At 35.4% G+C, this 21469-nt stretch overlaps 3 protein-coding genes across 5 annotated transcripts in view; 1 reads left to right on the forward strand and 2 right to left on the reverse strand.

The window, feature by feature from the left end:
* LOC100915272 (GTPase IMAP family member 4) overlaps positions 1–11672 on the reverse strand; it is a 34607-nt gene extending 22935 nt beyond the window's left edge. The window contains exons 1-2 of one of the 2 annotated variants that reach the window (XM_031939393.1): positions 11641–11672; positions 10567–10615 (exon numbers count right to left, since the gene is read on the reverse strand). In XM_031939393.1, coding sequence (XP_031795253.1) covers positions 10567–10584 — 18 coding nt within the window. In that variant the 5' untranslated portion in view covers positions 10585–10615; positions 11641–11672. The remainder of the gene's footprint in view (positions 1–10566; positions 10616–11640) is intronic. The other variant, XM_031939394.1, reaches the window with a different exon arrangement.
* LOC100915014 (GTPase IMAP family member 5) lies at positions 8333–11702 on the reverse strand. The gene is made up of 3 exons (XM_031939404.1): positions 11641–11702; positions 10567–10615; positions 8333–9428 (listed from the first exon to the last, which is right to left on the reverse strand). The coding sequence occupies exons 1-3, from the start codon at positions 11674–11676 to the stop codon at positions 8551–8553; spliced, it is 963 nt and encodes a 320-aa protein (XP_031795264.1). The 5' UTR covers positions 11677–11702; the 3' UTR covers positions 8333–8550.
* Positions 11703–11853: 151 nt separating this feature from the next.
* The window catches only part of LOC100919534 (GTPase IMAP family member 7), a 56208-nt gene continuing 46592 nt past the window's right edge, over positions 11854–21469 (forward strand). For both annotated transcript variants that reach the window (XM_031939398.1, XM_031939402.1), the window contains exon 1: positions 11854–13535. The gene's annotated coding sequence lies outside the window, so the exon portion shown is untranslated. The remainder of the gene's footprint in view (positions 13536–21469) is intronic.

Below are 21469 nucleotides of genomic sequence, written 5' to 3' on the forward strand. Positions count from 1 at the left end.
TCTAATGCAGAAATCCCCATCCCACCTCCTGACTTTTTCTCCCATTGTCTGGGGGAATCCAAACTTATACTCTAAAGGCAAAAATCTTTTTATTTTTATTATTTTTAAAATTTTAATAGCCTTTTATTTACAGGTTATATGTATGGGTAACTTTACAGCATTAACAATTGCCAAACCTCTTGTTCCAATTTTCCCCTCCTTCCCTCCACCCCCTCCCCCAGATGGCTGCATAACCAGTAGATGTTAAATATATTAAAATGTAAATTAGATACACAACAAGTTGTGTAATGACCAAACTGTTATTTTGCTACACAAAAATAATCGGACTCTGAAATATTGTACAATTAGCCTGTGAAGGAAATCAAAAATGCAGGTTGATTTCATTGTTGAGGATGGCCAGGTCCATCAGAACTGGTCATCATATAGTATTGTTGTTGAAGTATATAATGATCTCCTGGTCCTGCTCATTTCACTCAGATCTTTTGTCAAGTTGACTAGCATATATTAAGTACCCATTATATGCCAGTCTCTGTACTAAATTCTCAAGATTCAGAGACCAAAAAATAAAATGTCTCTACTCTTAAGAATGGAGGAATCACCCCCAATAACTTTGTATAATCGATATTCATGCATGATTGAATGAAAATATTCACAGAGGGGGAGCAGTACAATTACAGAAGACTAGAAAAAGCTTCTTACAAAAGGTGGGATTTTAGTTCAGGTTTTGGGAAAGCCAAAGAAACTAGGAAGCTGAGATGAGGAGAGAGATTATTCCAGGCATGGAGATCAGCCAGTGAAAATGTTCGTTCAGGAAGGGGAATGTCAGATGATATTTACAGCAAGAAGACTGATGTCAATGAATAAAAAAGTGCATGGAGGGAAATAAAGTAAAGGAAGATTAGAAAGACAAGAAGGTGCCAGGTTATGCACAGCATTGAAGACCAAATGGAAGCTTTCATATTTGATCCTGGAAGTAATAGGGAGTCACTGAAGTTTACTGAAAAGGAGAGCAACATGGTAAGATCTGTGTTTTAGGCTGATCAATCTGATAGCTAAGAGTAGAAGGAACTGGAATAAAGGAGATACTTGAGCTAAGGAGACCAAAGAAAAGATTATTGCAATTCTCTGGGACTTAACCAAGATGGCAGCAATATCAAAGATGAAAAGGGACACATGTGAGAGATATTTTGAAGATTAATTGACAGAACTTGACAACAGATTATATATGAAGTTTGAGAAAAAATGAATGATACAAGGAATGCTATCTATGTTATAGTGTCAAAACTATGTTGAGAGATCAAACTAGAATTTATCAGAACATATCAGTAAAGGCTGCAGTAAGGGTGGTACAATATAAATATGAGAAGGAAGGGGAAGGTTAATAAGAAGAAAGTGCATGCTGTGATAGCTTTGGCCCCAATTAACTGGGATCCAGACAAATGGGATGGTGATGTATGGGATGAAAGTGAGGAGGATTTAGAGTTAGGGGCATGGGAAGAGCATGAGGAAAAATACCCAGACGATTTAACTGCACGCCCAATATATAGGAGGAGGTTAGAAAAAGATCCAAATGGGGCTCAAAGGACTAAGAATGTCACTGAGGATTTTAAACAATAAAAGATTACTGACATTATTGCCCGCTTCTCCCAAAAGTCAGTCCCAAAATTTCTTGGGTAATCCTTCTTAGTAATGAAGGAGCAGGAAGAACTTGCTTGGATTCCAAAGATTGTATCAAATTTATTAGTCTATATTCCAACCTCTTTGTACAGCAAGCCTTTAGAGATTGTGTTAATACAAATGATGCTGCCAGCATTTCCATAAACAACTCCCTTTTGGAGATAGTATGTGAGGGTCTGAAGAACAAATATCCTGATACTACAATGTGGCCAAATAAAAAGAGAGCTTGGTGTACTCTAAAAGATGGCATTAAGAGATTAAAAGAGGAGATCATGAAAACTGTTATAATTATGAAAGATGCTGATACATACACTGAGTCCCATAATAGTTCTCCATCACAGTCCAGTAATTAAAATTGCACCTCCTGCTTACAAACATATCATTTTAACCTTGCTGTTGGTAGTTATGGGTGAAAATTTAGGGGAAATAATAGACAAAATATCTCAATTAGGTGATCTGGGGGAGTCCAGGATTGCTCCTACAGGTACTGATGACTGGTCCAATATGACTAACAACACTCAAAAAGATTGTCTAAGTGAGAATTATTTACGCCTTACTAAAAGCAGGAGTAAAATAGGAGATTGGTGGAATTCCAGTGGAATTCCAACCTTTGAAATGTATCAGATGGCATAGATGTTCTGAGAGGAATGACTATTTGACTACTAAAGGGACAATATCAGTTTGCTGTAAGAAAATTATGAGGTATGCTTTACAATTGCCAGCTCTGCTGAACGTTTGTATAAGCTTTTTGAAGTTATTTAGTGGTTAACTGTGTATCTTAAAAGTTTTAAAGAAAAAGAAAACAAAAGGAAAAAAGAGGTAATTTTACATACATGGGACAAGAAAGATTGATTTGCAAAAACAATTGATAATTTGAATGGAACATCTAGTTAGAAAATCATATGGAAAAGTGTTAATTTTTAAAATAATTTTATTGTGTGTGTATGTTAAGAGAATTTGAGGTGACTGTAAATTACATGGGATTTCTGTCTATTTTTATGATAGATTATGTTATGGTTATTTGGCTGTCATATGTAAAACTGACAATTGTGTAGAGGTTATTGTGGTAATATTGAAACCTGGGCCTTAGTGGACATAGAATAATTGATTATTAATAACATAGTGATATTGAGAACACAAATTCCTTTTATGAATTGGACTATGGGCATCCCTATTTAAACATTCAGGGTTTAATGATGGAACTGCTAAATATATAGGACAAGAACACCACTGGAAGGTTGTTTCACATAATCCTGTCACATAAATTACATTTGAAACTACCTGACAAGGGGGAAGCAGCCAGTGGTCTGAATTAGTTATTGTATATCAGTAAGTAAACTCATTTGGCTATTTGATACATGGCTACAGATATTCTTCAATGTCACTGAAATCTTCCCTGCTATTGTGTTTCCCTCTCCTTTAGATTATAATAACTATGTGTAATTAACAACTAAAATTAATGGACAATTAAAATCTCTTTAGTTAAGGAGATCAGTTTGCTCCTCAGCATACTGTTTGGGTTGGAAAAGAATGTTTCAAAGGTCCCTTCCAGTTGTAAAGTTTATGATCCTAATCATGTATCATTAGTGAGTGTATCCTTGGCTAAAGGCTACATATTTGTCAGTGAAATATGAGTCAAGATTCTCAGCTGAGAGTGTGAAAAGAAGAAGCCATAAAAATTTGAAAAACTGTTAGGTTAATGGAATAGTGAATTAAATTGAGATATAAAAGGATTGCCTTACTTCCATGAAGGCCCAACTGAGATTATGTAAGATTAATTCGTAGGAATTTATGTATGATTAATTTGTAGTGGATTTGGCACCATTTTGTGACTGGTTCCATCTTCATTCAGTTGAATGTGGATAGGAGTGGAGAGAGCAGATTTTACAAATAATCTAAGGCTGAAGTTTGATTGAGTAAACTCAAGTAAACAACAAGGGAACTTGAGAAGAGGATACATTCTATTTAAAATGGTTTACTAAAGGGTCCCAAACTAAAATTTGGGAAGGGAATGTCACACAATCTGAATAAGAACTGATAGATAGAGGAATTGAAGGTCTCAGTGAAGAGGAAGAACAAGATTTTGCCTGGGAAAGCTTGTATGAACTGATGCAAAGTGAAATGAGCAAAACCAGGAGAACATCCTACACAGTAACAGCAATACTATGCTGATCAACTATGAATGGCTTAGCTCTTCTCAGAAACATGATGATTCATGACAATTACAAAGGACTCTTGATGGAAAATGCTATCCACATTCAGAAAAAGAACTGATAAACTTTGAAATCAGATCAAAGCATACATTTTTCACTTAATTTATTTTTTGTTATAGCTTCTTCCTTTGGCCTATTTTTTCTTTCACAATTGTCACTAATATGGAAATGTGTTTTATACAATTTCACATATATAACCATTTTAAGGAGAAGGGAAAGGGGGGGGTGGAGAATTAGGAATTGAAAATCTTGTTTAAAAAAAAAAAAGAATATCAAAAGGGAAGCTAGATCGCATAGTGGATAGAACACTGGCCATGATATCTGGAGGACCTGAGTTCAAATCCAGTCTCAGACACTTAACACCTTCTAGGAGTGTGATCCTAGGAAATCATTTAACTCCAATTCCCTTACCAAAATAATGAATAAAAATTGTCCTTACATATAATTGGGAAGAAATACTATTAATAAAGAAAGCATGAACAAAACAAGAAGGCGAGATGAAATGACAACAGGTTTGGAGCAAATGAAACATTTTAGTTCATAAACATAGAAACGGTATATTTCTGGGAAGATAAAGGGTAAGATGATAAGGGCTGATTTGAAGAGGTGGGGTAATCATAGGAAATGGACAAATTGAAGAACTGGGAAATCTACATATAGATTGAAAGCCTCTGTTATGAGGTTTAGAAGAGAATGTGAAGCAGTCACTACATTCATTGAAGAAAGGAGAGTGTTCTAAAAATTAGTAGAAAATAATCACCAAAATTTTGCTGGGATGACAAATATGCATTGAATGAATGTCAAAGGAAGAGAGGTTGGTCACAGTAGTGGAGAGAGAACCTGGAAGGGGAAAGAGGTAGCAAAGAGTATTTGAATGTTTTGGCATTATAAGTGAAAGTGCATCAAGAGGTAGAAAGTGTGGCCAGGGAAGCTGTGTCACCAGGAAAAAGCTATATCTCAATGAATTCAAAATGGAAGGAGCAGGAAAGTAAAATATTTAAGATGAAGTCTAATTTTTTAGCTAAGAAGCAGGCATTCCAGAGTGCACCAGAGTAGCTTTAGAACAGGAGATGAAGAAGGATTTGAGGGAGATGGGAATAAGGGACAGAGAACAGGATTTTAACAATAGAAATCAGGGGTCCAGAATGAGATAATAAGGGAGTAACAGAGAGGTATTAGTTTGGAGGAATGAGTTCATATAGATTATCACTTATCATAGGGATTCAGTGTCAGGATGTGGTGCCAGGGTCTAAGGCAACTATGAGTAGCTAGAGAGAGGTGGAGAGAATAGATGCCCCAGTAAGAGCAAGATAAGTGAGTATGGAAGTTTGTTGGGAATTATAAGAATTTATAGAAGGTCCTTGATGGTTTCATGGTTTCAAGCTAGCTATACATGGTTTCAAGTTAGCTATTCACTGCTAAATGATATTTAACAAATACATTTATATCTTTGTAAATATTCATCCATTTCATTGAAATTTTTTAATGTATTGCCTTATCATTGGGCAAAATAGCTCTTTATAATTGCTTTAATTTCATTTTTATTAGTGGCATAATTCCCCTTTTCATTTTTGAAAATAGTGATTTGGTTTTGTTATGTTTTTTAAAAAATCAAATTAACCAGTACAGTTTAATCTATCTTATTTATTTTTCCTGTAATCAATTCCTAGTTTTATTTATTAATTCAATTGGGTTTATATTCAATTTTATTAATCTCATCTTTACTTTTTAGGACTTACAATTTAGTGTTCAATTGGAGATTTTTAATTTGTTCTGATTGGTCTGTTCTTTTTCTATTTTATCAATGTAAGTAATTAAGTATGCATTTTCTACTGATTATTGCTTTTTCTGTATCCCACAGATTTTTATATGATGACTCATTATTGCCATTTCCTTTAATGAAATTATTGATTATTTTTATGATTTGTTCTTTAACACTTTAAGCTTAGGTAGTTTAATTGTCAGTTGGTTTTTAATCTATGTTTCTGTGATCACTTATGATAATTTTTAATGCATTGTAATCTGAAAAGTATACTTTTAATGTTTCTGCTTTTCACTATAAAATCATGTATCAATATATTGCAAATCTTTGTAAAGGTATCATGAATTTCTGAGAAAAAATTATTATTTTAAAAAAATAATGACATCAAGGACTTCATAGCAAAACTTAGGCTAGATACACACACACACACACATACACACACACACACACACACACACACAGAGTATGTATTCTATATGTACAATTATTTTATCAGTCCTAAACCATGAGAAATATTGCCCAGAAAGATGACTCTAAAACTTTGCTAAAGTATCAATGTTTATTTCTTTTCTTTTCTTTTTTTGTCCTTTTTTAAAATAGTATTTTGGTTTTCCAAACACATGTAAAGATAGTTTTCAACATTTATTTTTGTGAGTCTTTATGTTCAAAACTTTTCTCTCCCCCTTCCCTTCCCTTTCCCTAAGACAACAAGAAATCTAACCTTAAAGCCAAAAGTTTTTCTCAGAGAAAACTGGTTTAATTCAAACCGAAAAAAATTTAAGCATTTCATTATACTTATCAAACTAAGCATTGAAATAATTTTCATAATGTAGATGACAACTGACTTTGTAATATTTAATATATCAAATACAAAGATTGACTGTGTATAAATCTTGAGTTAGGTAATGGGGAAGATGTAAATGTTAATTCCTGCTTTTAGAGTTTATAAACAAAGGAAGTGAGGAGATATATATATATAGATATAGATATAGATAATTCTACTACACAATGCAGTATGTTATGTAAATGAAAGAAATACATATGAAGAGCCATGTGAAATGTAGGGGATAAAATTATCTTTTTCTGAATGGAAAGACTAGGCAAAAATTGGATGAAGCAATATTTGAGGTCAGTTTTGAGGATGGTGGGCAGCATTTCAACCACTGGATAAGGAGGAGGATGAGGAGTGAAAGCATAGAGGTGAAAGAGTGTAGTAAATCAACAGGATTGGGCTGGGAGTATAATTGTTTAGAACTGAGAATGTGTAGAGAAAAGGTAGTACAAAATAAGATTGGAAAGGGAGAGGGATACCAGATTTCTGAGTAACTGGAATGTCAATAGTATTACTTTAGTCTCTATTAATTAGACAATATGTTGGATTATAATGAGTATTCCTAAGGGTTATATTAGATGATTTTTGCAATCTTTTCCAATTCTCACATGGTGTAATGTGAAGGGTTTTGAGAAGAGTCATGTGATTAAACTTGGGCACTTTATATCTGCATGATCTTCAGAAAGTCAGTAATGAACATTTATTACATGCCTCCTTCATACCAGACATTGTGCTAAAAGCTGAAGATACAAAAAAAAAAAAGACAAAGCACAGCCCCACTTTCAAGAAATTCATAGTTGTAAGAGGGAGATGATATATGTACAATTATACACAAGCAAGTTATATACAGTGTAAATGAGAAATAATCAATGGAGGGAAGGCCTTAGAATTAAGGGGACTAGGAAAATCTTCCTGTATAATGTAAGAATTAGTCTTGGACTTGAAGGAAGCAAGGGAATCTAGGAGGCAGAGATGAGGAGGGAAAGAATTTCAGGCATGAGTAACACTTAGTGAAAATATCTCAACTTGGACATTCAAATAACAACAAGGAGATCAGCATTACTGAATTACAAAGTACATAAAAAGCAGGGTAGAATGTAACATATAAGAACCCTGCAAAGGGAGAGGCAGTTTATGATGAATTTCAGATGAGCTTTAATTTACAATTGTTCCTAGAGGTGATAAGGACCCTCAAGCAAAGTTGATCGAATGGAATGAAAGGGGATGACAGAGTCATATTTATGCTTTAAGAAATGCTCTTTGATAGCACAAGTGGAAGTTGAATTATGGTAGGAAGAGACCTGTGCAGGTGAGATCTCTTGGGGCCTCAGTTTCTTAGATCATAAAATGAGAAGGGTTGACCTAGCTGACTTACAAAGGCACTTCTGTCTCCAAATTTATGATTCGCTGATCTGTGCCTTTGAAAAGAAATGAAGGGATAGGTTGGAAAGATATTTTGGACAGTTCAAGGCTTGAACAATTCAGAGAATGAGGAAGTTGGAAAAAATTCCCAAAGTTTCAAACATCAAGGACTGGATAAATTTTTGAAAAATAGGTAGAGAAAAATAAAGGCACATTTTAGGGGAAGTGTTTTCATGTTGAGTTTACATTACTGGCAAGACAAGTAGGTAGAAATTGCTATGGACAATAGGAAATTTGGTTCTGGAGAACTGAAGAGATTGAGCTAGAGATATTGTGGTGGGAGTTATCTTCACAGAGATGATCACTAGAACTATAAGAGTGGGGGCATTACTAAAGCAAAGGATATAAAGAAAGAAGAGAGGTCACCATAGATGCCCAAAGTATCTCACTTTCCCTTCAAAAACACCACTAATAACCATATATCAGAATTACCACTTTTATTTCCTAATTCTTATGAAAAGAAATGGCAAACCTATTGACTTTGTTTAGATGTCTCTTTGCCAAGTATCTTCGGAGGAATAAGAGTTGAAAGTCAGATCTGTTTTCAAAATTTAAGGAAGTCATTTAGAAAATTTTTCATGATAGTGACACTGAGAATGAACTCAATAATTACTATTAGGAATCAACGATTAGGAGAAAACTACTCAGGCTGTTTGAGAAGTCAATAAGACAACTATAATGACAATAAAAACCAAAACAAAGAACAAAATACATAAGCAGATTTTAAAGTGGGAAGAAACCCACAGTTGAGCCCTCATAAATGCCCCGACAAAATAGATACTCTCGGACTCTATTAGGTCTGATGTCTGCTTTTGAATCTGGGATTTTACTTTGCACAAGTAGTTTTGGTAACTTTCTTCAGATCCTCTATTGCCATCTCTTTGGAAGATCTCAGCAGCAAAGTAAAGGTTATTCCTGTAATAGTTGCCTTCATTCTCTTCTTCCATCTTTTCAATCATAGTCATCAGTTCTTCTACTTGGGCCTTCTGTTCTTCCCCAGTGGCCTGGTTGTTGAAGGCACAGAATCTCCTGCCACATTCTCGGATCCCCCATTGTAGGTCTTTGTTATCAGTACTTGCTATATAATGTTGTAAAGATTCCCCTAAATCTTCTTTACGAGTGAATAGCATAATGAGGTATCTCATGGCTTTTACTCCAAAGATTTTTTTCACTTTCCTCATTGCCTCCTTGTCCTTAGCAGTATAGCGGCCAATCTGAGTCACCAAAATTAATACATGGGGACCTGGGGAGGAGAGAAGGTAGCACTCTCCAATGTCTTTATATATCTCTTCAGTCCAGGTATCCGGTTCACAGATGGCAGGAGTATCAATTACAAATATTCTTCTCCCATTCCACATCCCAGTCTCCATTTGACATTTCTTAGTCACTCTCTGGGATTGTAAACTGGACTTGAATACTTTCTGCCCAAGGATAGTATTTCCTGTTGCACTTCTCCCTGCTCCTGTTTTCCCCACCAGGATGATCCTCAGTGGCTCAGTGTTTTTATGGGTATCATTACTTTCTGTAAGAGAAAGTAATTCTCAATCATGACACATCCCAATAAATCCCATTAGATCCCATCAAATATCTTTGGTTAGTGTTATTCCCTATACCTATTTATCTTAAATTATAGGCATTTGGAGAATACAAACCAAAATTATATCCAGGTTTCTCTCCTCGTGATGGTTAACCCAGTAATTTGCATAGTTAGATACATAAATAAATACTTTTGGAAGAGTGAAGTATGACAAATATTCATCAGCATTATACTTTTTGTGTCCCCTTTGCTGGATAAACTATTATATGTGGAATTTATTCTCTCATTCTCCAAGAGGCAGGCACAGGGCAGGCAATGAATGAGGTAGTGAAAAGAATGGATAAAGAATGAGTGTTTCTAAAAACTTTAAGGGACCAGTGCTCTCGTCACCATCTCCCCCCATCACAGGTGTCTGCCTATCTAGGATTTTCCTCCTAAACATTTTCCTATGAAATGGCTTTTCTTCATTATTTTTTTCTTGTCGTAGATTTTATCTCTTTAGGGCCCTGCTCACTGTTTTCTGGGTGATAATATTTAAAGAGATTAGCTTATGCTATAGTGTTAGTTACTCATACAACCTTTCATTCCATTTGACAATCATTTACAGAATAGCACTATATACATGGCCAAATGCTGGGTACAGGGTGAGATATAGCTTAATAAGAATCCAGAACTCAGTGGTTCCTATTGTCTAGAAAGTAACATATGAACAGCAATGACTAAAATATCAAACAAAACATTATGTCTCACAAGAGATTACTCACAAATGGTATGAGAGCTGAGAGACTAGAGACATGTTGCTAACTTGGATCAGAAAAGACTTTATCAAGGAAAAGTGGAATTTGAATCCTACCTTAGAGTGTGAGTTGGATTTTTTTTTTTATTTGAGGGATATTTATATTTGGACAGGTATCTTCTCCTTAGCTCAAAGAAATAAATTTCAAGCATCCTGTCAAATTAGTGACATATTCTTTCTTTTCTGCCTATATTTCAGGCCAACCCTATTTCTGTAATTATAGCAGAACATTTACATGGAAAAAGATGGTGGACACCTTAGTTCTGCTATTTCTACACCTCTCAGAAGAGCACTAGGAGGAAAACATTAATGATATTGTCTTCTTACCATTATTAACATCTCCATCTTTGGCTTCCTTCATCTTCTCCATTCCTTTCTAAAGAAAAAAAATGGGTAGGATAAAAACACTAATTAGCATATTAGAGCTAAAAAGAACCTTTGAAATCATGTAATCTAATCCTTTTACTTAATACAGAAGGAACTGGAGCATTCAATTTGAAAACAATTATTCTAAGAGAGTAATTCTTTCTTGTAAGAAACACAAGGTTAATTTTCAGGGTAAAATTAAGGGCACAATTCAACATCATTTCTGTTCTCAGTCAGTAACTCAGTAGGAGGACTATTTAATCAAAACTTTTGCTTATCTTCTCTCCACTCCAGAGAAGGTGTAAACCTGAGAAGGCAGTTCACCTATGGTGAGTCCTTTTCATAGTAGGGGAAACAATCCATAACAAGGCTTTTTTTAAGGGACTACTCCAGATCAAACTGAGGAAGGAGATGAAATAGACCATCAGGCAATCCAGTACTCCTCTGGAAGAAGATGACATGATCCAATTACACAATTGAATTTGTTTAAATCATTTGAAGTGTAGAAGGCAGTGTAAGTGAAATATATTCCCCAAAGACAAATAGGAATGGGGATTAAACTGTTAGGAAAGTTTGGCGAGGATAATGAAACTATCCAAAATAGTGTCTCTTACTAGCCAGAAGCCAACATAGGAATGTTTTTCCAGGAGAAGGCAAAATAGCTGATTGCCTAAGTTACAATAAAGGGGAGGGCTGTTGGTAGATAAGAGCCCATTAGGATTTTAAAAAATTCATTCATGTATCTTTGTATTAAAAAGTCAATTTTCTGTGGCTCTAGGCTTTTATATTATAACATGCCAAGTTACATGTTTTAAAATGAAGATTCAAGGCAAAAAACCACACAAAAACCATTATTTTCATAACTTGTTCTGAGGGCTTAGGTGACTTCTCCCAATTCCTTTGAGAACTTGTCTCCAACCTTCAAGTATATCATATACCTCTTACTTGTCAAATTTAGTGGTGTGAGACATTTATGAATGATTGAGGAATCCACAAGACAATTGAGAATACCCAGGAGTACATTGTAGTATTTACCTGCAGAGTTTGTCCAAGGGATTGGTAATTGGCCATTTCTAAGAGTGAGAACCATAAACCAGTGTTTTCTGAAAATCAAGCACAAGTAAGACGAGATTCAAAATAGAAAAAAAAATTCTTGAATCAAAATCTTATTATCCCATTTAAAAAATATAATATCTTTTGGTCATCTTCATTAAAGACCTCTCTGCTTCTCCATTTCCATTGTCAACACCTTAGCACAGGTCCTCAATCATCTCACATCTGGTACCTTCATGTTGCTGCTAATCAATCCAAGTGCTAACAGTTCTGGGACTCTGCTATCTGGTAAGGAGTTTAAGATAGAGCAACCGGATGTGTGACTCACAGAGCAGCAATATCAACTAGTATGGACCCATCTCTCAAATAAAGAAGACATTTTACCATAGTTTTCTGATCCACTAGCTCCTAAAGAGAATTCTCTTATATGTCCTTCTTCTACAAGTAAATAAATATTCTATTCTGATTCTACCTCCTAATATGATGCACTTGTGAAGTGTCTTTACTTTTCACATTTGTGACACCCAAAACAGTGACATTTCTAAAAATTCTTTGTCTTCTTCAAACCCATTGTTATCTTCTAGCAAATAGAGCTTTTCAATTAAAAGATAATTATAATTTGATGCAACCTGCTCGCTATAAAATCAAGAGAAGGTAGTTACCATTATGGATTTATATGAGAGAGAATAAGTGAGACTTCCTAAGTCCCACAATACAGTTCCTCTACAGACTTGATGTGGTACCTAAAAACTTTATTTTTGGAGCCTCTTATTTAAGATAAGACACTATTTTCACAAAATCCTTGATAAAGATACAAGAGAGGGAAAATTCATTTAAAAGTATGACATGATGATGAACGGGTGAAAGTTATTATGGATGGGTAATGATGCCAACAATAGATGACAGTGGCATATTCATTAGGAGTCAAAAAGCTAAGATTTTTTTCCTCAACTCTGCTATTTCTTCTACAGGTTTGGCAACTCACTAAACCTAACTGGCTCCCTATTTCCTCATCTGTAAAGTAGTGGCATCGGATGATGTATTCTCTAGGTATTCCTTCCAGATCTAAAGATTGTATTCTACTAAGATCACTTGTCCATTCTAATGTTTGTTAAATAGTTATGAAAAAGAAGAAAAAGAAAGAGGGTTTCTTTATCATAAATATGAAAAACAGCTACAATGGGAAGCTGCTCCATAAGGCCCTTGTCCTTAGAGCTTCTCCATGATTCTCTATCTGATTTCATCCAACATATGATTTTTGAGGAAACTTTTGTCCATGAGTAAATAAGAATCTGGTGCAATGTGGTAATGAAACTTTATAGTTGACTGAGGAACTGGAAGGACTAATGCCAAAGTAGAAGTTGAACCTGAAACTAATAGCCCTATACAGGGATCATTGTACCTGGTGCATAATCCTTTATGCACTTAATAGCTACTATGGACTTCCAAGTGGGAAAATGGGCAGCTTTTCCTACCTAATTCCTCACCCAGATGTCATGTATACCTATAGATATGACACCTATTCCTTTTGTGTTTATTCTTTTCTGATCTTCAATGAATGAGTATTCTGAGAGGAGAGAACCAAGGAGATTAATAGTCCAGGAAATTTATCAAACAGTCTGAGGTTTATCCTACTACTTCAGAATAGGAATCACTGGCAGCTATGATTAAGCTTAGTAAAGATTCAAGGCAGCCAACAGACAACCTACTGGACTCAGTCTAGCAAAAGAATGATTGGACAGATAAGGTAATAAGCCAGGAAATGATTTATCCACTAGCTATGTCATACTCCAAACTAAACATAGTGGAGATTCTTTGGAAGGAGAACAGGATTTTCAGAACCCAGAAGCACCCTCTAGATAATAGGTGTATCTTATGTAAGTATCTTTATATCTGTACTTTTCAGTTTGAGCCAAGTGTTTGTAGGAACCAAGAGAGTACAGAGGGAAGCATGTTGCTACGTTGGGATGGGGTAGGGATATTTTTGTAATTTCAGTCCTTGCTATGCCTTTTTCATAAATATTCTTTGGGGAAAACCTAGTTGATATTAACTGGTTAATTGATAAGGGAGGGAGGGAGTCACACCAAATGGAGTTCATAAAATGATAGTATGAAAAACTCAATCTCTCAGGATTACTCCTGGAATTGTGAGTTGGAAGAAGTTGCTACCCAGAAGGACCTCAGTCTGTTAGGTTCAGCAAGAATTGGGAAAGAGAGGTCAGCCATGGGAGCTACACAAATGACATTTTTGTGTGAATGCTTCCCTTCCTTCTTTGCTAATTGAAAAATCTTTTAATTTACCAGGTTCCCTGCTAGGCTAAGATGTGGTTAGTGAAAATAACAGTTTTAAGTCACAGTTTCATTTCAAACATTTATAATTCTACCTTTAAATGTATAATTGTGGGACAGAAGGGTCTTCTCCCTACAGTGGACTGATTTGTGGATTTCTACTCCACTTATTCTAATTCATCCTGGTAAATTCTATCTGTATCTCTCTTTCTATATGTCGCTCTCTGTCTTTATCTCACTCTCTGTCTCTTTGTCCCTCCCTCCCTCCCTCTCTCTTTTTCCTTCCTTCTTCCTTTCCTCTCTCTTTTTCTCTCTTCCTTCTTCCCTCCCTCTCCCTCTCTCTCTCTTACTCTCTTTCTCTCTCTCTCCCTCTCTCACACACACAAACACACACACACACACACACACACACACACACGCACACACACACTTCATTGTTTCTTCAGCCTAGTCAATTTCTTTTTCAGCCATGCAGTTAGAGTAACAACAGAACTAAGTATTATCTGTAAAGTCCTCTATGCATTTCAAAGTACACTCACATCCATTTTCATTTGATCATCAGACTCCTTGCTGAAAGCAGGTAATCCCCAATTGGCAGAAAATTGAAGAACAAAGCAGACGAGTGACTGTCCAATATCATACATACATAGAGAGAAGAGAGAGTGGCTGCAGCTGAGACCAGGATCCAGTTTTCTAGACTTCTGACGAGACCTTAAATAAACTGATTCCTCTTTAGCCGGATAAGCCCAGGACCACCTTGTTTCTTTGGCAATGGTCTGAATTCAAAACTTTTCTCCTGAGCAGGCTCACTCTGAAGCTCTATCTGTTTAGCAAAACAAAACTGCACATAGAAAAGAAAGCTACCCGGATATGGGTCCCTGACACATGGTGGGTGGGGAAGAAAGAAAGGGGAGGCTGAAATCTTAAGCAGGAAATGTGGTTTATTGTTTCAGCACCTTAGCTTGGTTGATTTAAGGAGGAGAATCTTTTAGAAGCTCTGGTCCAAAGACAGGGGTGAAAGGAATTGTTTAATTAAAGACACTCTCTCTTCTCCTTTAAGTTTAACTTTCACTAAGGTATGAAGTGGGAAAAGAGGGGGAAATCAGCACCTTGGAGGGGTCCAGCAAATACTCCTCTGCCTGCCACCTTAACAAAGTTCTCTCATTTCCTTTTAATGACTATTAATTAAATAATCCTTAGAGAAGGAAAGGTTAGCTATATTTCTTTTCAGGGATGTTAGTCTGAAGGATGAGATGCCATTGTGTGAAATAGGGTGCATCTCAAGAAATCTAGGGAAGTAAATGAATTTTGTCTTTAATAAGAGCCAAATCTCCACTCCAAATAGCTCTACTTCTGTCCCTACTAGTGTTGAGGTCAGGAACCAAATGTTGAGGTGTGGACCACATGTGGTCTAGATTTGGGGTACCTAAATGAAATTAGGGTTTAGTTAAGGTCTAGTGGCAGGTTTGGGGTACAGGGAGTCAAGCAGAACTCCCCTGCAACCCACCTTGGATTCAGCGCAAAGATACGGCAGTATATGAGATCTAATAGCGGTGCGGAATTCCCAATAAAAGCATTTATTGGCCCGGAGAGCTAGATTAATAAAAGAGGTTTATTACTGAGTTTAGAAGTAGGAAATAGGTGAAAGTAGAGACAAGGAGGGCACTGGACAGAGGGTCCAGTGGACAGAGGGTCCTCACATGGCTGACATGTGTGGAATCTCTGCAAAGAGGGGTTCCCAGTGTGGTCCCTTTTAAGTCAGAGACTTAGCTCGAGGGGCTTTGGGGTGTAGCCCCAAAGTTGGCTCAGATCCGGGTGGGGCTGAGACAGGTCCAGATCTTCTATTGGAATTCAAAGGGACCAGGATTTGTGAGTCAAAGGGTAATTTACATTAACTAGGGGGGGTTGGGAATCAAAGATTGGAATCTTTCCCACATCATTAGCATCTTATGCCTCCTTTCCTCAGAAGCCCTGTTCTCACTTGACTATAAATTTTATTCATTAACATTTATCAAACTTCTTCTATGTTTAAGTCACTCTAAGAAGTAGTGAAAACATATAGACTGCCCACTTTCCCTTACTCCTAAGAGAGGGAAAGAGGAGACAAGTTGAGGGTCCAAGAAAACAAGAGGGGGAGAGACAGAGATTAAAAGAAAGAGAGTAGGAGAGAAAGGGGAAGGAGGGAGGAGACAAAGGGGAGAGAGGATAAAGAGAACTTATGCTTGAAAAGTTTACATTCTAATACATTTATAATGAGAAAAAATAACAAATACTTATATTTTAGTGTGAAAAGAATTATAGTAAACAGAAGATGAAACTGCTAAAAGCACTGGATCCAGAGTACAAACATGATTAACAATCTCATCTCAGATATTTATGAAGTGTGTAACCTTGAGCAAATTATTTAATCTCTCTCAATCTTTGTATCTTTTTTCTTTTTTTTATTAAGCTTTTTATTTTCAAAACATATGCAGGGATAATTTCCCAATACTGACCCTTGGAAAACCTGGTATTCCAAATTTTCTCCCTTTTTCCCCTACCCACTCCCCTAGATGGCAAGTAATCTAATGCTAGAGTACCTAGCAACAAGCATGCTAGGAACAGAACAACAAGAGTCTGCATTAATCTTGAGACCCTTCATCATGTACCTGCACACAATGCCCCTTTTGTATAGGCAACAAGTCTGTGCAAAGACAAGTCTTGTGTAAACTTGACCCTTGTGGTCTTTGGATGATCTCAGCTCACTCTTGGATGTTGAGGCTTCGGGTGTGAGTTTTGCCTCATTGGCTAAAGGTCCGGAGTATAAACCCTGTAGACATGCCAGGACAGGCATTGAGCATGCACCAAATCGAGATTTCCCTCACCGTCTCAGGAGTTGGGCTCCTGGATACACAAACTATATACATACTTGTTGTTGGGGCACGTTGGCAAGGGAGATGAGAGGGGTATAAGAACAGGACAGCAGAGGGAGAGAAAGGATGAAAGAAGCAAAGAAGTAAGAATGAAGGAAGTAGGGAAGAAGGAAGCAAGGAAACAGGGAAACAGGGATGCAGGAAAGCAGGAGAGAGAGGAAGCAGGAGGAAAGACAAGATGATGTAACCAAGCAATAAAGCTCCTTTAACTGCATAAAGAGTGTCAGAACTGCTCTGTCATAACCAGAGACGGAGACATCTGTCTCCAAAGGTCTTAGAGAGGATGATAATTGGGTAAGTGCTCAGACTCTAGCTGGTGTCAGCAGGTCTGCACTAGCTGGGGATCCCAGCAATCTAAGATATATTAAACACATTAAAAATATGCTAAATTCAATATATGAATGCATATTTATGCAATTATCTTGCTGCACAAGAAAAATCAGCTCAAAAAGGAAAAAGAATGAAAAAGAAAAAAATACAAGCAAACAACAACAAAAAGAGTGAAAATGCTATGTTGTGATGCACAGTCAGTTCCCACAGGGCTCTCTCTTGGTAGAGATGGCTCTCTTCATCACAAGATCATTGGAACTGGCCTTAATCATTTCATTGTTGAAAAGAGCCTCATTCATCATGATTAATCATTGTATAATCTTGTAACTGTTGTGTACGATGAACTCCACTTATTTCATTTAGCATCAGTTCATGTCTCTTCAAGCTTCTCTGAAATTATCCTGCTGATCTTTTCTTATAGACCAATAATATTCCATAACATTCATACACCATAACTTATCCAGCCATTCTCCAACTAATGGACAGCCACTCAGTTTCCAGTTTTTTACCACAACAAAACAGGCTGCCACAAACATTTTTGCACATGTGGGTCACTATTCCTCCTTTAAGATGTTTTTGGGATATAAACCCAGTAGATATACTGCTAGATCAAAGGATATGCACAGTTTGATAGCCCTTTGGGCATAGTTCCAAATTGCTCTACAGAATGCTTGGATTACTTCACAACTCTACCAACAGTGTGGTGTCTCAGGTTTCCCTCATCCCTTCCAACATTCATCATTATCTTTTCCTGTCATCTTAACCAATCTGAGAGATATGTAATATTACCTCAGAGTTGTCTTAATTTGCATTTATTTGATCAATAATGTTAACAGTAATATATAAAAATGTTGATGATTTATGTGGATTTATTTTGTATTCTGAAACTTTGCTAAATTTATAGATTGGTTCTAGTAGATTTTTAGCTGATTCTCTAGGGTTCTCTATGTATACCAGCATATCATCTGTAAAGAGTGATAATTTGGTTTCCTCATTACCTACTCTAATTCCTTTGATCTCTTTTTCTTCTCTTATTGCCAAAGCTAGCATTTCTAATACAATATTGAATAGTAATGGTAATAGTGGGCAAACTTGTTTCACCCCTGATGTTACTGGGAATGGTTCTAGTGTATCCCCATTACATATGATGCTTGCTGATGGTTTTAAATAGATGCTACTCACTCTTTTAAGAAAAAGTCCATTTATTCCTATATTCTCTAGTGTTTTTAATAGGAATGGATATTGGATTTTTTCAAATGCCATTTCTGCATCTATTGAGATAATCATATGATTTTTGTTAGTTTGGTTATTGATATAGTCAATTATGCTAATAACTTTCCTAATATTGAACCAGCCCTGCATTTCTGGCTTAAATACTCCTTGGTTATGGTGAATTATCTGGGGATGACTTTTTGTAATCTCTTTGCTAATATTTTGTTTAAGATTTTTGCATCAATTATTGGTGCACCAATTAGGAAAATTGGGCTACAATTTTCTTTTTCTGTTTTCATCCTACCTAGTTTAGGTATCAGTACCATGTCTGTGTCATAAAAGAAATTTGTTGGAGTCCTTCTTTCCCTATTTTTTCAAATAGTTTGTATAGTATTGGATTTAATTGTTCTTTAAATGTTTGGTAAAATTCATATCTAAATTCATCTGGCCCTGGAGATTTTTTCTTAGGGAATTGATTAATAGTTTATCCTATTTCTTTTTGGAAAATGGGATAATGTAAATAATTTATTTATATATATGTATGTATATATGTACTATTATATATATGTATATGTATATATGTATATAGTTTTTTTTTTTCTCTTTTTACTCTGTCCCTCCTCACCAGAGTTTTTTGAAATTTGAAAGCTGCAGACACTCTGATCAATACTGTATTCTATAGCTCCAAAACATGCATGAAGAAAAATGCTATTCATGTCCATAGAGAGAGATATAATTGAGGAACTTTAGGTACGAATTGAAACATATTTTCTTTCACTTTGTATTTGTTTCCCTGTTCCCTCTATCTCCAGTATAGCTGATGTGGAAATTTGTTTTGAATGACTTCTTGTGTTTAGTGGGGTATTTATTTATTATATATTTTATTTATTATATTTATTATATATTTATATTTATTTATTATATATAAATATAAATTATTTAAATTGATATATTTCATTTAAATTACTTATTTATTATATATCTATTGCCTTCATAATGAGTGGTAAATAGTGTAGAGAGATGAAGAGAATTCAAAACCAAAAATAAAAATAAATACAATAAGTTAAAAGTAAAATTTTAGGTGACATATATATACATACATAATACATGCATACATATATATATACACAAACACACACACACACACACACACACACACACACACACGTATATGTATCTGAGATTCTGGACCCAACTGCTGTCATTCTCTCCTCCCCCCTTCCTCTCTTCCCTACTCTCTCTCATGTGCACCCCCTTTTCCTCAATAAGTGGTGTGCTTTGGTCCTCAGCTTTCTACTTCAAGGAAATTGTAAGCATCAAATGTCAAAATAGATATGAGTATACTTTGAAATGCATATGATGGAATAAAAATTACATGTAATAAAGGGCCATGGAAAAAATAGATCAAAAATTAATTGGAAACTAATCCTACAGAATGAATGGGTCAAGCAATAAACCATAGAAACAATCAGTAATTTCATCCAAGAAAATGACAATAATGAGAAAATATACCAAAACTCATGGGATGTGGTCAAAGCAGTTCTTAGGGGAAATTTTATCTCTCTATATGCTTACATGAATAAAGATAAGGACAGGAAAGGTCATAGTTGGTAAGAAAGAACATGATTGAACTATTAGAGTTAAGAAACAGAGATGAAGCTCTTAAAAAATGAGGAGAGAACTGGACCCCTAAGGTAAAAAATAATCATTAATTTTTCAGTGTCTAATTATGTGCCTCCATAGGTGTTTTAAAGAACAAGTCATCTAATATTTGGTCAGTAAAGAAAAGACAGATGGTAAGGGGTAGTGATGCCATGTTGGGAATGATTTTGGTAGATACTTGTTGAACTACTACTCTTATAAAAATAGTAGAGAAATGCCTGCTGTCATATGTGATAGAGAACAGCTCAATATATGTCAAAGTTACTGAATTCTCCTACATCTCATGATTCACATAAACACAAGTGATACTGAGAGAAAAAAGACTGAAAAAATATGAGAAATATTGCAATGTTTTGAAGAAACTGAAAAATTTTAGGGGCCTGGATAATGTTCTTCTCACTGTTGTTCATCAGAGATAAGAGCTTCCAAAGAGAGATAGATTTGGAAAGTAAACACCTAGATAAGAAGATGGTGTCTGAAAATGAGATTTGATGTCCCGACTGGATATTAGTCTGATAAAGATATGAGAAAAGAAAACTTACTAGGGGTAGAGTACAACTAACAGCTAGGAAGAATGTGTCTGCCAACAGTATTGCTAGTCAGAAGGGTTTCAATATGAAAAGAAGAGAAATTGAAACGGAAAAAAAAAGACTATCCAATTAAACTACCAAACAATATACTGTAAAGAATAATTACAATGTAGAAAGAAGTTTAGCAATAGAGAGACCCAGAAATTCAATGAAGACAATCCAAGTTAAAGATCTGTGGAAAGGCCATGGAATTAATTTGATATAGTTCCATTTATCCTCCTTACCCCCACCACACTTACACAAGACTTTATATACACTTTCTTTTTTTTTTTTTAATAAACCTTTTTATTTTCAAAACATATGTGTGGATAATTTCACAACATATCTTGCATAGTCTCGTGTTTCAGATTTTCTCCTCCTTCCTCTTATCCCTCCCCCTAGATGGCAAGTAATTCAATACATGTTGAACATGTTAAAATATATGTTATATATTAAATCCAATATGTGTAAACACAATTGTATAAATTTATTTTTATACATTTATACACATTTATACAATTCTCTTGCTGCACAAGAGAAATTAGATCAAAAAAAGAAAGTAAATGAGTAAGAAAACAAAATGCAAGCAAACAAGAAGAGTGAGACTTAATGTTGTGACCCACATTCAGTTCCTACAGTTCTCTCTCTGGGTACAGATGGCTCTCTTCATCATAAGATCATTGGGACTGGTTTCAAGCATCTCATTGTTGGAAAGAATTATGTCCATCAGAATTGATTGTCATAAAATATTGATGCTGTTGTGTATAATGATATCCTGGTTCTGCTCATTTCATTTAGCATCAGTTCATATAAGTCTCTCCAGGCCTTTTTTAAACC

This window comes from Sarcophilus harrisii, chromosome 5, assembly GCF_902635505.1.
Source record: "Sarcophilus harrisii chromosome 5, mSarHar1.11, whole genome shotgun sequence".
In the NCBI taxonomy this organism is placed as follows: domain Eukaryota; kingdom Metazoa; phylum Chordata; class Mammalia; order Dasyuromorphia; family Dasyuridae; genus Sarcophilus; species Sarcophilus harrisii.